This window comes from Stegodyphus dumicola, chromosome 2 (assembly GCF_044657685.1).
Source record: "Stegodyphus dumicola isolate Sdum_Otavi_A_Nest chromosome 2, ASM4465768v1".
Classification (NCBI taxonomy): domain Eukaryota; kingdom Metazoa; phylum Arthropoda; class Arachnida; order Araneae; family Eresidae; genus Stegodyphus; species Stegodyphus dumicola.
In genome coordinates this window covers 243079640-243094924 of record NC_140769.1, presented here as the reverse complement: position 1 = coordinate 243094924, position 15285 = coordinate 243079640, and the positions used below count along the sequence as shown (strand labels likewise).

Sequence of the window (15285 nt, the reverse complement as noted above, 5' to 3'; positions counted from 1 at the left end):
GTGTGATGTGGGTTTTAGGAGGCCTAAATTTGAATGATTATATCCAGATGAAAGTTCCTTCATCTTTAATGTTTCTTAAGAAGTCATCATTTTCATTAAAATAATTCAGTGCTTTTGAAGTTAACAAAATGTCCAAGCTTTTCATTCATTAAAGACTGAATTTTACAGGCATAAAGGTGAAGTCTTGTGGAGCATGCAGCAAATTATTATAGGTAAATCTTGTTATTTTTCAGTGCATTTCACACTTTTCTGTGAATTAATTATCAAGGACATTTCGAGTTTCCAAAAACTTTTTGGTGCCAAATAAACATATATGGAAATTTCATTGCATCTGTGTAACTTACCAACATTTTGAAACCAACTCATACTGCTGTCTCTAATGAAATAGCCATTTTTGAACTATTACTGCCATGAAAAAATTAGCACAATTGATATGGTAAAAATGTGTGTCTCTGAAGCATGCTGAAATATGCAATAGCCATATTGAATTTTAAAATCATTTAAAAATTGCATTTTTATTAATATTTTATAAAACAATACAAGGGATCATTTGTTATTGATAATAAGTAAATGTCTCTCTGTATTCTCAAACTATGCTTTTGTTATAGTTAGTTAATTTTGAATAAAAGTGTAAATGCTTTTTTTTATTTTATTAATTTTCTATAAAACTTTAAATTTTAATAATGCCAATTATATGTATACTAATACCTCAGTTGTATAAAATATAACAAAAAAGTAGATCACAAATAAAGCAAAACTTCATTGTTAATAAAAAAATAAATATATTTGTTAAATATTTCAATCACTATCAGTCACAGTTACTGTTTGAATACATCTTTTCTTAGATATTATTATTTCTTCATCTGACTCCTCTTCATCACTTGATAGTTTAATACTTTCAGATTTTTTGCAGTTTCCAGTTTCACTTAGATTTGAATTTGCAGCTGTAGTTTTCTTCTTATGTGATATTATTTCATAGTCATCAAAATCAAGTTTTTTATCTGACAAGCAAATTTCTTCAGATTTATTACACTTTACTAATTCTTTTTGTTTACTTGTTGAAGCTTTTGGAGAATCATTTGATGACGATATTTTTAAATTTGGGAACAACCCATTATGAAAATATGATTTTTCTTCATTAATAACACATAATTTAATGGAATCCTTTTCAGGAGATTTTACAGTTTCTGAAAGTTTCAGTTTCTGATTGTCTTTACCAGATGAATGAATTTCTGATTTGGAATTTTTTTTCTTAGTTTCTGATGAGACAGATGATTTTGTAATGGTAACATTTAGTTTCCTTTTTTCAGTTGATTTTGTTGTGTCTGAAGTTAAAGATTTTTCCACTTTATGTGACACATTATTTAAGTGTACTGAAGAAGATAGATTTGAGTCTTTCACATCACTATTACCAAGTGCACTTTTAGCCCTGAGATGAGGCATAGGTAGATAAAGTTCTTCATTACTAGGCAAAGTTCTTGAACCTGGAAATTAAAAAAAAAAAAAAAATATTAAAATACATAAAACTTTCATAAATATTATACTGATTTACTTTAAAATAGAAGTGTGTCATACTATTATTATTAAAGTTGTACTGTGATTAATCAGCATTTTGCCAGTAAAATATACTAGCACCTTTATGGCAAATTTTTGATTTAAATGGAAAAGAAACCCACCAAAGTAAAAACAGACACAAAAGCAACCTTAGTTTCACATAGATTTTGAATAAAACTATCAATTTTGAGGGTGTCTAATCTTTACATCAGGAATTTTAGTTATCAGATAAAATTTCTAATTAAAAGCATTCAGAAGAATAAAAAATATTTTGAATTGCCCAGGACTTCATCACATGAAATATATATGTTGCTGTCAAAGTTTGAAATTCGGCATTGTATAAAATGCCTAAAACTAGCTGGCAATGTATGAAACGATTTATGTTTCACACATTTCCTAGACATTCTATAGAATGCCAAATGAGAAACAGGCAAAGTATGAAATACATACCTGATTCGTATATAAATACAGAGAAGCAACCAGAAAAAGTAATAGGAAGCGTCCAAACAATGTAAAAAGGTGAAACTTATCAGCTCATGCAAGGAAAAAGAGCCTGTTTAAACCAGGATAAGATTATAGTAAACAGTGGATTAAACCAACATGATGAAGACATACTTACCAAAGTGATTTCTGTTTCTGATACCTGTTGTGTGTGTTTAAAGGAAATGAGTGATGCACTTGCATGCAAAAAGTGTTATCATACCTTCTGTGGTCATGTTAGTAAAGATGATGAAATGGATATTTTGTGCAACCTGTTTCAAAACTTAAGATGCTATTGAAGCTAAAATAAATTCTAAAATCAATCTGGAAATGCAAGCCAAAAAACTGAAAATGAAGTCGGAAAATAATTTCCCACTGCTTCTTTGGGAACTACTATGCACTCATGATGTTGACAAAGAGCAAGATGATTCACGCAATACATCTGTAGTTTCAATGAGTGTGACAGAAGATGGTTTCTACTGACTTGGAACTTCTGAATGAATTTTAAAACAAATATATGTGAAATCAAAATTCACTTTACGCCTTAAGAACTTGCTTAGAATTGAAAATATTCTTGACCATGAAATTCCTCTCTGGTCAGTTGCAATTACTCAGTCCAGCTGGAGGAGCCAATGATTCATCAAATGAATGTGTAAAACAAAGTGCCAAAATATGAAATGTCTTTGCATGAAAAATGTAATGAAATGTCATTCAAGCCTACCATCTTACATCAAGTAGGTCAATTTTAGTTTCTTATTTTTTATATGAAAATTTTGTTTCCCTTAATAAGAAAAGCATAAATTTTGTTTTGTACAATTTTCATTGTTCTTTATGTATCTTGAATAACTTTTTTTTAATGGCACTCTCTTTACTTTATCAGAATAACATTTGTATTTTTGTAGAATGCTTGTCATTTATATAACAGCCTTATCAGAACCTTTTTTCATATTTTGCCTAAATAGCATTTGTCAGTCTATAGAATGCCTAGGGAAAAACATTCAGCATTATATTCTATACATGCCTAGACATTGCATTGTATAGAATGCTGGCGTTTCATACTTTGGTGATGCACATAAACAAAAGTGCCCTCTTTTTTTAAATGTACAGTAGGTGGCTGCATAACATGATCACAATCAATGTTATCATTCAGGTATTGTTATTGAATTGCTGAAGTCTCACCTATTTGTATGTGAAAGCATAGAAATGCATTGCTTCTGATTAACAAGTCGGTTAATGTTATTAAAATATTATAGAATAAATTTTTTAAACTGAACTTAGGTCCTAAACAAGTCTGATAAACATTTGGAATTGTTGATATTTCAAGCAAAGAAATAAAAAACAAATGTATGGAATAATGTAACTCTATTTTAGCAGATAGTGTTTAAATATGCAGTTCTTTTAATGTCATTTTGAACATGCCATGTGTTCAGTCACTTCTTAATATTTCATGCAGGAACAATAATTTTGGGACATATAATCTCATTGCAGTCACATAACAGAAATCAGCTTCATTACTTCCAAACTTAAACAGCAAATAAATAATGTATTCAACTTTTCTAATATAATGATCATTCTTTTAGCAAAAGAATGGGAAAAAAATTCCTTTAAACACCCACACATATATATGTATATATGTTACCATGAAAGACCAAAATTGGAGAATGTCGACTTTTACCGGAGAATGTCAACATTCACCAAATGCTTTGGTGAAAGATCGAATATTGCATTACATTCTTGTATATTCGGACCCTCACCAATGTATGTCGACAATCACAGATATGCTCTGGTGTAGGTCGAAAAGAGAGGAGTATATGTACGTGCTGTCATTGTAAAAGGAAGTGTTCCACAAATAAATGCAGTTGTAAAAGCAAGGACCTCTTGTGCAATTCAAAGTGTCCTAATAGTTTAAGTTGTTGAGGTAAATAAGATTTGAATCACATAATTTAGTAAGTTTTTAACTTCTATTATTTTCCTTTCTCATTTTGAATGTACTGTGTGTTTTAAGTTCTTAAGTTCTCGTTTTAAGTCTCAAGTGCATTTTTTCGAGACTGAATTACGGAGAAGAAAATATAATATTCTTATATGTTCAACATTCACCATTAGCACATGGTGAATGTCGACATTTACCGGTGTAAGACCGGTAATAAGAGTATTTGGAAAATATTTCGGACATGCACCAAGCGGCTATGTGAATGTTGACCGGTGAAAGTCGACATTCTCCAGATTTCGGTGTTTCACCGTAACATATATAAACAAAATAATTTTAAAAATCTTAAAATTTTTTACTTAATTTTTTAGACCAAATTATTAAAATTCAAACCTCGGCTAATTTTCGATATCAAAACTGAAAAATATGAAAATATCTCACATACAGGAGTTGAAAACAACACTAATAATAACTGTAATGTTGAAGCTTTTTAAACACTTTAAAGATTATTCGAAAGACTCAAAGTTAGTTAGTTCTGAAGTACTTTTTAAATCACAGATCATACAGCCCACAGTTTTTTTTTAATTCATAGATACTGGGCAGAAGTCAAGAGATGTTTCATTGGACATGCAAAAAATACAATTGGTTGACATGGCATATATTCAATCCTTGTTGACTAAGATTTGATACATGGCTGTAATTGATTTGAGATAGTTTATCCTATTGACTTAACAAATGTGATGATTTGGGAATGCTGATTGTGTAGACAGACACTGAAGCATAAATAAAAGATAAATAAACTGAAAGTTGAGGCAGATTTCAAATACTCATCATGAATTATTATGAAATAAAAACTATGCTCAATCTACAGCCACATCTGAAAGCTTTTTTTCTCTGTTATGCATCTACAATGCTACCAGCTGTTGCCAAATTAATACAATCAATCATCATTCTATAAAGAATCTCAAGATATTTTTAGAATTTATACAATTATTTAGTTGGCAGGCTACTATAAGCCTATGTCTGTATGTCTACAAATCAATGAAAAGTTACTTACAGAAAAAAGTGCTTTCGAAATAATGATTCAGCATCATGGTCAACATCGTCCATTTTAATTTAAAATGTTGCACGAGAAATTTATTTACTTCAAATTTCCATCAAAAACATTATGTTGATCAATTAGATATCTTCAAGTGAAGTGAAACATCAAATTTATTTTTGGCGTTAATTACTGGGGAGGGCGAGAAGTATAATAATTCAGTATTTGTTTTAAACAATTTTGAATTTATGAGTTTTGTGAGTAATTTAAATGTTGTTTGATAAATTATTTATATTTCATAAATTATTAATGTTGTTTTTATAAGTTTAAATTACTTTGCCATCATAATGTAGAAATCTGCTGAATCTGTAACAAAATTATAAATACTTACATGGTCCAGATTATTGTTGTGAGCTAATGTAAAAATTTTATAACATAATTGTTTATAATGTAATCTGTTCACCTCATTTGTGAAGGGGGCAGAAATTGAACTCCACACTCATCAAAAGATTGACGCTACCTTTCAGGACAACACATTTATTCCTACTCACTAACATATACTATGATACAGAAAAACTAGCAAGATTAAACAGCGCCCTCTTACGGCAGGCAATGGATGGCATAACACACTGGGCCCCCATGACTGTGTCATCAGCTCAGCTAGAAATATAAACTGAAATATAATGCAACACATAAAAATTAAACTGTAAATATAATTATATAACATGGAAAGAAATAATTCAATCAGTCATTTATAGGAAGTCTGACCAGTTTATGTATTGGTCTTTTCATTTCACCCAACGCAGTTTTTAAGTTGACTGACCTTACTCTTTGGTCAGTTCCCTTATAAGTGCAAATTACTTTTGTCATTTTCCACTTAAGTGTCGGCAAGTTCTCATCCTTGATTAGCACCAAGTCATTCACACGTAAATTGGCACTGGGAAGTTTCCACTTGTTGCGCACTTACAACTGAGTTAAGTCTTTTGACCACGATTTCCAAAACGATTGGGAAATATGTGTGACTAATTTCCACCGTTCACAGATGGGAATTTTCTCATTTGTTACATCAGGCTCAGGAACACTTTTTTAACTCGGAACCGATAATAAAGTGACCTTCTGTAATGACAGAAAAATCATGTGGGTCCTCAGAAGCAGCCACTAAAAGACGGGAGTTAAGTATGGCTTCAATCACCACTAGACACGTTGAAAATTCTTCTTGTGAGAGGATCTGTGATCCTATAACACGTCTAATATGAAACTTCATGGATTTAATGGCAGCCTCCCATAGGCCTCCAAAATGAGGGGCTGATGGAACATTCATTGTCCATTTAACGCCTTCGTTGGTCAAGTAAGTACCAAGTGCCTCCATCATACACGCTTTTAAGTAATTCTTTGCACCGATAAAGTTCGTTCCACAATCTCTGAATATTTCAGCAGGCTTTCCTCGTCGTCCTATCAATCGTTTCAGAGCTGCAATGCATGCCTGAGCACTAAGGTCACTAACAAGTTCTAAATGGACGGCTTTCGTTGCAAAGCATACAAACACACATACGTACATTTTCAGTGGTTTAACTCCTCTACCACGTCTAGGGCTGATCAAGAATGGTCCTGAAAAGTCAGTTCCACATTTAAGAAATGGTCTTCCGGGATTCACTCTCGCAGAAGGTAAATCAGCCATCATTTGTTTCGAAAACTCAGAGCAAAATCTGGCGCAGATAACGCACTTTCTTATTTCTCTGCGTATGGCAGTTTTTGCTCCTACAATCCAATACTTTTGTTTCATCTCAGAGTTAACTAATTGTACTTCTCCATGCATATAATTAAGGTGATAAAATGTCACTAGCAATTTTGTAACAGGATGATTCTTAGGCAATATTATTTGATGTTTCACAGAGTCTGGTAAGCTGGCATTTCTTAAATGTCCTCCTACACGTAGTATGCCACTGTTGTCTAAGAACGGATTTAGAGAAATTAAAGAACTTTTCTTTAAAACTCTCGCTTTCTCTAAAGTAGCTATTTCCCTTTTATACTCAGTTCTTTGGACTAGTTTGATTAGAATATCATGCACTTTTTTTAGTTCACTTGTTTCTAAGAAAGGAGCCAAAATCCTATTCCCCCTCACATTTCTTATAAACCTTAAACACCAAGCAACAACTCTCTGCGACTTACTCCAAACTGAAAATTTGTTCCAAAGCTGCTCAACTAATTCCAACTGAACTACAAAACATTTGACAGAATTTTTTTTGCTCTCTTAGTATTTCTGCACTGTCTACATTTGGTAACCCTCTGACCCAATGTTTAGGCCAACTCTCAAAACTTTTTCAAAGCCAAATTGGACCTGACCACCATTTTTCATTAAGTACCAACTTCTCAGCCGAGATTCCTCTAGTAAGCAAATCTGCGGAATTATCGTCAGACGGACAATAATACCAATCACTTGGACTCGGTCTTTCCTGAATTTCCACAACCCGGTTGGCAACGAATTGTTTCCATCTCTTCGCACTTCCCTTCACCCAATGCAACGCAATACAAGAATCACTCCAAAACACTATTCTTCCAATTTTATCCTTAAAAACACTCTTAAGGTAATTTCCCACTTTAGCACCTATTACCATGGCCATTAGCTCCAACCATGGCAGCGTTAGTTTCTTTAACGGTGACAATCTACTCTTCGACATTATAAAGATACTCTGTAATTTCCATTATTCTCACAATATCTAAAATAAACAACAGTTCCGTAAGCACTTGGTGAAGCATCGCAAAACACATATACTTCGGATTGCTCATTTTCACAATCCAGAAAACAATATCTCGGAATAGTAACATCTATCAATTTTTCAATTTCTTTACACCACTTTTGCTGCAAGTCCTCCGGCAATTCTTCGTCCCAATCACACGCTCTCTCCCAAATTTCCTGTAACAATAACTTTATGCGTATCACAAACGGCGCAATCAAACCAATAGGATCAAAGATTTTTGCAGCTGTCTGTAAAACACATCTTTTAGTGCGTCGCAGCGTTTTCCACGAATCCACCAAACCCTTCACCTCCAATGACAACTCATCTCTATCAGGATTCCAATTCAACCCTAGGACTTTCAGTTGTTGAACTCCCACTATCTCACTGTCACTAAGTCCATTTTCTATCCACAATTTTTCTAATTCTCTACTGTTCGACCTCAGTTTCCTTAAATTAAATCTAACACTCTTTAATAATGATACAGCATCCGACGACAACTCAAATGATTCTTTCACACTGTCTCCACCATAATATAAATCGTCTACGTAAAGTGATGAATTTAACATTTTAAATGACTTTGGTTTACTTTCCTTATATTTTTTTTATATGATGCTTTATCGTAGCACTCAAAATGAAAGGGGAACTTTTACATCCAAAGGGTAGTCTTTTCATTCTCATAATTTTATATTCTTCACTAGGGTTATCTGAATACCAAAGAAATTTTAAGAATTTTCTATCTCTTTCAGAAATTTTTATCATTAAGAAAGCCTTCTCTATATCACCATTAAACGCTATTTTGTAATTACGAAATTTTAGAATCACATCAAGAATATTTGGATTTAAATTTGGGCCAGTTTCCAAACAATCGTTTAAAGAAAGATTACCTTTAGATTTTGAACTGCAGTTAAAGACTATACGAACTTTAGTTGTTTCTTTATCTTCCCTAATAACTGCTCTATGAGGCATAAAATACTCATGCTCATCTCTACCACATTCCTCAATAACTCCATTTTGTTTTTGGTCATTTATTATATCCCTATACTCATTAGCAACCCAATCATTTTTAGAAAAATCCTTTACTAACTCATCAAACCTCTTTTTAGCTAAAAAAATAATTATTTCCTAATTCATCGTAACTAAACTTCCATAATAAATCAGTTTCATATCTCTCATTCACGAGTTTTAAATTTTTCTCAAATTCATCTATCAGCGCTTTATCAACTATATTTAACTCTTCCTTTTCTTTAATTCCTAAAGCATCAAGCTCCCATAATATCTGAACATCTGAAGCGGTTACACAAAAATTCGCTGAAACTACAGTCTTAATATTATGCTTGTAAACATCTTGACTTCCCTGTAAAGCAAACCTGAAAATCGTTGGCACGCAAGTAATTTCCTGGTTTATTTTTTCGAAAGCTGAAGCTTCAATAATCTGCCAAAACACATCTGCCCCAATTAATATCTCAATGGTTATATCACTGTCACAGCAGTCGGCTAAGACTAATCCGCGGGACTGCATAATATTTTGTACTTCTTCATTTGGAACAGAAACAGATGCCGCTGTAATAGTATCGGCCACTAGCACTTCAATTTCAATACACTGATTAGGGTTGTATCTACTAGATAATTTTAATTCTACTACTCCGTATAATTTCTCAGTAGGCTTTGCTGAGCCAAAAGAAAAAACTGACAACCTTTCCTTTCTAATTGATTTTAATTTTAAGCAACTGGCAAGGGCCTTCGTACACCAGCTTCTCTCAGAGCCATTATCACATAATATGCGCGTCATTTTATTCAATTTTGTTTTATCAACAGAGCTAACGTATACACTGCACGTGAGTAACAGCACAGACGATTTATGTATTCGGCTTGACCTTGATACTGAAGCATTGCACTGAGTTTGTTCGGCGCCACCGTTCTCTACTTTGGAAAGAAGTTTATTTTGTTTATAAAAATCATAAATCTGTGGGATGTTATAAAAATCATAATCTGTGGGAAAGCTCGTCATAGAATGACGAGCTTTCCCACAGAAACAATTTCTGGCTCTACATGTTTTCACATTACACTGCGAAGAAAAACATTTGAAACAAAGGTTATTTTGCTTAATAATTTCAACATGCTCATTTACTGAAAGCCTTTTAAAAGTAGGACAATTTTGTAATGGCTGGTTTTGATTAGTTTTACACAAAATACATGTTTGATCTCTTGCTCCAGATACATATACATTAGAAATATTTTTGTGATTATAATTACGAAGTTTATTAACATTATTTCCATCCCCTCTTTTATTATCGTTACCTATAAATGATTTTGCAAAAAGGGATTCTGGTTTTTGTTTACCTTTTGATGACAAATAAATATCGCATTCACGACCTAAACTTTGGGGTTCGAACCATGTCTCTCCCTGTTTAACTGGTATATGGGTTTTTAATTCACAATCAAGTTCACTGAATATTTTATCCGAAACCATAAGATCACATAACGATTTAAAATCTTTTACATTTCTCAACTGACAATAATATTCAAAATTTGCACTTAACCTTGATGCAAACTGTACAAAGTTCTCAGATGACAATTTTTGCGTAGAACGAAAATGATTTAAGCACTCTTGAGGGGTTGGTTCAAATTCCTTTAAAATCATGGACTTTAGTTTATTGTAATTATTAATATCTTCTTCCTTCACATATACCATTAAATTAGTGACCTTCTCTCCCAAAATATTTAATAGGATCTCTGCTTTTAAATCTTCAGGTACTTGTTTTGTCCTAAAAGCCCTTTCAATTGATTGAAAAAAGAGATTAAAGGATTCTGCTTTAGTAGGTACAGAAATTGTTAATGTTTTTATACTTTTAATTAAATTTTCCATATTTCGATTTGAGTTGTCCGTTTCAACATTTGGATTTTGTAGCACGTCTTTTCTAGTGTTAGCTAAAGCTAATTCCGCCTCTAACTGAGAAAGTTTTATTTTCTCTAACTCTAATCTAATTTCGTTTTCCGATTTTTGTTTCTCAATTTGTATTTTCTTTTCCTCTAGAATATTATCAATAACATTTTGCACAAATTCAGCATCATTTGCACAAACTTCTGAACTTTCTATTAAAGTTTTCAAAGTAACAATTTTCGTCCCGCTCGGAATTACTAATTCTAATTCCTCCGCGATGAGCGTCAACTCGTCCTTTTTTAATGACTTAAGCAACTTCAGACTCATCTTAATTCAAAGAAAAATACAACCTTGAATTGACAAATAGAATACAATGAGTACAAAAATAAACACAATCAAACTCAACACAGACAAACTCAAATTATCAAGTAGGAACACCTCAATACACAACACTAATAAACAGAATTTAACACTAAACATTATTACAACAAACCAAAATTACTCACCACAATCTACACAATGGAACACCTTCACTTTCGAATTTCGCGCAACACATATTCCCATATCGCCACACTATTTTTTCACACAAAATTCGATGATACACATTATTACCATCACATTCTCACCTAACTCCACTTCCTGACACCAAAAAATGTTCACCTCGTTTGTGAAGGGGGCAGAAATTGAACTCTACACTCATCAAAAGATCGACGCTACCTTTCAGGACAACACATTTATTCCTACTCACTAACATATACTATGATACAGAAAAACTAGCAGGATTAAACAGCGCCCTCTTACGGCGGGCAATGGATGGCGTAACATAATCATTACAATGTATTGTGTTTTATATGTAATAACTGATATAAAATGCTAAAAGCCAAGTTGTTGTTTTAAGGAATGGAGGTTTTTATTTGCTATTGTATTTAAGCATACCACAGCCATCGATTCGTTCATGAAGGCCTGCACATTTTTTTTATCAAAGTTTATTTTATTGTAGTGTTTGTTTTCTGTGTTTATTAATTTTGTCAATTTTGCATTGTTTTACAACAAATATGGATTTAATTAGAAAATAAGAAAAAGTGGATTGTTTTATAATATATTATTAATTAATTTTAATAGAATTTCGTGAATACGTGAAAGAAAATTTTTGGTTTTATATTGATAATATTGAATGCAATAGTTTTTACAAAAGAGTTTCAAGAGAAGGACTAAAAATCATATTGTGTTATTTAAACAAGGATTTTCAAGAAATGTGAACTTTTACAATTATTTCTCATAAATATATATCTTAATATAAATTATATGCAGGCAGAAAGAGCAAACTAACTTCAGTTATGAAATGAATTTGCTTTTTCAACCAAAATATGATATAAATAGATTTTTACCATTTTTTATAAAGGTTTATTTTTATTTATTTTTATATATTGCGGCGTATAATGCACACTTTTAATACAAAAAATAAGACTGATATTTAGAGATGGACGTTATATGCCACATATAAAAATAATAGATTTAAAAATAAGGAAAAGATGAACACACAAAAATTAGATTTCTACATGCAACTAAATGCTGTTTATCTAAGAGAAATGACATAGTTATGAACTGTTATGAATTAATACTGTTTCTGGTTCTCTGGTCATTTCTGATGTCAGAAATGCAGCTATCTTTAATTGGTTGATTTATGGTCCTGACACTCTGCTGAAGAAATTCCTTTTTGATTGATCCATCTTCAAGTCTATTTTGACCCTTCTTATTAAAGTGCTAAAAATGCACTTTGAATTTACTTTAAATATATAAGCTACATTGTATGAGCAAAACTAGCAAATAAAGTATATTGCTAAACTTTTACATTTCACACAGTAGAGACAAGACACTTAAATCTCCATATCATCATGCTTATTTCTTACTAATTGAGGGAAATAGTATATATTGTTATCTACAAAAGTAAAATGTAATACCAAATAATTGTGAAAAAAACTATGTTACAAATGGAACAATGTTTACTGAAGAGATGTTGTGATATAATATTTGTGCACATTATATACAATAATAGCATTACTGCAATTCAAAGGGGAAAAATAAGCACTTACCAATATTAATATAACTAATTGTAGCATATGGAGTAAAATGGAACTCTTCAATTAAATAAGATTCTAGTAATAGTAGTGCAATAATTCTTTCACAGTTTTCACGGCTTAACATTGTTGGCCTATGATCTGGAGGTCGGAGTTTTGGTGGTCCTTTTCCAATCCAAGCCTCAATTAGTTTTTGGCTTGTTAAACGTTCATCTATCATACTGCAGTGTTCTAAGATCCTGCATACAGCTTTATATTCTTTTGCAACATTTTTTGACTTTTCTTCATCTGAGAAGTAAAAGAAATATATTATTTACATAAAAGAACAAAAAAAGAAAAAGTTAACAACTGGTAAAGTAATTCTTTTCATTTATTTGTTTACGTCTTTTAAAAACAAAATACAGATGGAAGTATTTTTAAATTTCCATGCTTTTACAATAAAGAAACATACTGAGAGTATACAATAAGATCTAAGCCTACTCTGACTGTACCTGTACTACTCTACCTGTGACAAGAAGAAACATGTGGAAATGATTGCATGAGCATAGAATTGAATGCAAAGATTGCTGGTAATTATTAGCTGATTTTTTGTAAGGCTGTGAAAGGTAATATCTGCAACATCAAGAACATCAAACATTATTTGGTGATTTTATTCTTGATTACCGAACACATAATACGAGCCAATATTATGGGATATATGGATGCAATCTATGGTGCTACTGCATACTTTGCCAGCATCAAAAGATGGCCCAGCATTTTCAGTAGAGGGCATTACTCAAAGGTGGCATCAAAGAAAGTCACTACATGAACCACTGAAGAAATATGAAATATGTACGAAAGTTGAGTAATCATGATATGTCACACCTTTATATTAGAATATATATAGAAATAATATGTCACACCTTTTAATATTGTGATGGCAATCAATAGAAACAAATCTTGAAAAAAAAAAAAAAAGAGAGAGAGAGAGATCCTTAAATGTTGGTGCCAGAAAAAGAAAGAAACTAAATTAATTTTTATTTCTATGATAAACATAGATGAATATAAATTTTATCCATGGCTGGTGATAATGAATTTACCAATATGACCCACAAGTGAAATGCAACAACACAGTGTGGAATGACATAGAAACTTCCTCTGCCAACAAATTCAGAATACAGAGTCTGGTAAAAAATGTCTGGCCGTTATTTTTTTAGATAGAAAAAAAAACCACTGATTGATTTTTTGCAGTATAATAGCATGGTAACAGGTGTTTATTATGACATCTTATTGATCTCACTTCAATAGAATGTTAAAGAAAAATATAATGGTGACTCAAGAGAAAAATATTATTTTTGCATGACATTTTACAGAAGGTTCATATTTTCTACACTCCCCTCCTGACAGCACCATATTTAAAAGACTAGCTCCAAAAGACATTTATAAAGACAAAGTTTTTAAAGGTTCCAGAAGAAACTTGGGTTCTATATTTAGTGGGAACATTACCAATTACATTACAACAGAAACTAGAAAATTGATTGCTTGTGAGCCAGAAGAGGAATCAAGAGCTTACCAAAAGATGAAGGAAATGCTTCTAAAGAAATATAAGTTCACTGCTGATAAATTTTGATAGCTGTTTGCTCTACATCAGAAGAAAACAGAAAGCAGTTGGCGTGATTTTAACTTTGAACTGACCAGTTATTTTGAAAATTGGCTTAATTAGAATTAAATATTACAAAATTTAATGATCTGAAGCAACTTATTATAGCTGACCAGATGAAAAAGAGTTTTTCAAGAAAAAGGGATCACTTTTTAGATATTTTGCAAACTTAAAAAACTTATAAAATTTCAAACAAAAAGAATATATCATACATGCACTTTATATTTTGACATACTTATTTATGCACATTTATAACTTACATGGATTAAACTTATCACAATGATCACACATATTATTGCAGTCTGAATTTTCCCACCTTTCTCCAAAATGCTGAGCGATAATTGCACGGCGGCATCTGGAACAGTAGAAACATTTTTAAATCTACATACTGTACATTTAATGTCTGAAAGAGAAAATTTTGTAAATAAGCAAATTTAAATCACGATTTAAAATTTAATCTATTTATATTTAAATATGTGCACTTATATTGCTGAAGTTCAGAGAAACACGGCATTTTGGTGAATGCTTCCACATTTATACTTTTAATCAAATAATGCAGCAATATTTTATATAACTAATCAAACAGAAATACATCTGAATGCTTTGAAAAAATAGTAAATAATAAAGGCATTTTAAAATGTTTCATGGAGGCAATCAAGACAATGACAAGGCAGCATTTTAAAAGTGCATTATGGAAAGCTATAAGCTATATAAAACTTAGAAGGAACAAAATAAAAAAAGTTCAGGTAAGTTTACAATAACTATTTTTTGAAAAGGTTTTCTCCTAATTTACATTCATAATAAAAATATTTTAAATTAAAATTTCAGTGCTTTAATTATATTTAGGAAAAATTATTTAAATCTTAGGTTAAAATTTGTTGATATTAGTTCAGTTATATATGCTTATGGAGAAAGGGGAACCTAAGCATATTCAAATTAACTGGTATTT

The 15285-nt window shown here is 31.4% G+C and overlaps 1 protein-coding gene across 3 annotated transcripts in view; it reads right to left on the bottom strand.

Moving 5' to 3' along the window:
- Positions 1-736: 736 nt before the first annotated feature.
- LOC118191241 (ATP-dependent DNA helicase Q1-like) overlaps positions 737-15285 on the bottom strand; it is a 58571-nt gene continuing 44022 nt past the window's right edge. For all 3 annotated transcript variants that reach the window (XM_035362041.2, XM_035362040.2, XM_035362042.2), the window contains 3 exons: positions 14597-14691; positions 12713-12985; positions 737-1484 (listed from right to left, as the gene is read on the bottom strand). In XM_035362041.2, the coding sequence (XP_035217932.1) occupies positions 799-1484; positions 12713-12985; positions 14597-14691 (1054 nt within the window). In that variant the 3' untranslated portion in view covers positions 737-798. The remainder of the gene's footprint in view (positions 1485-12712; positions 12986-14596; positions 14692-15285) is intronic.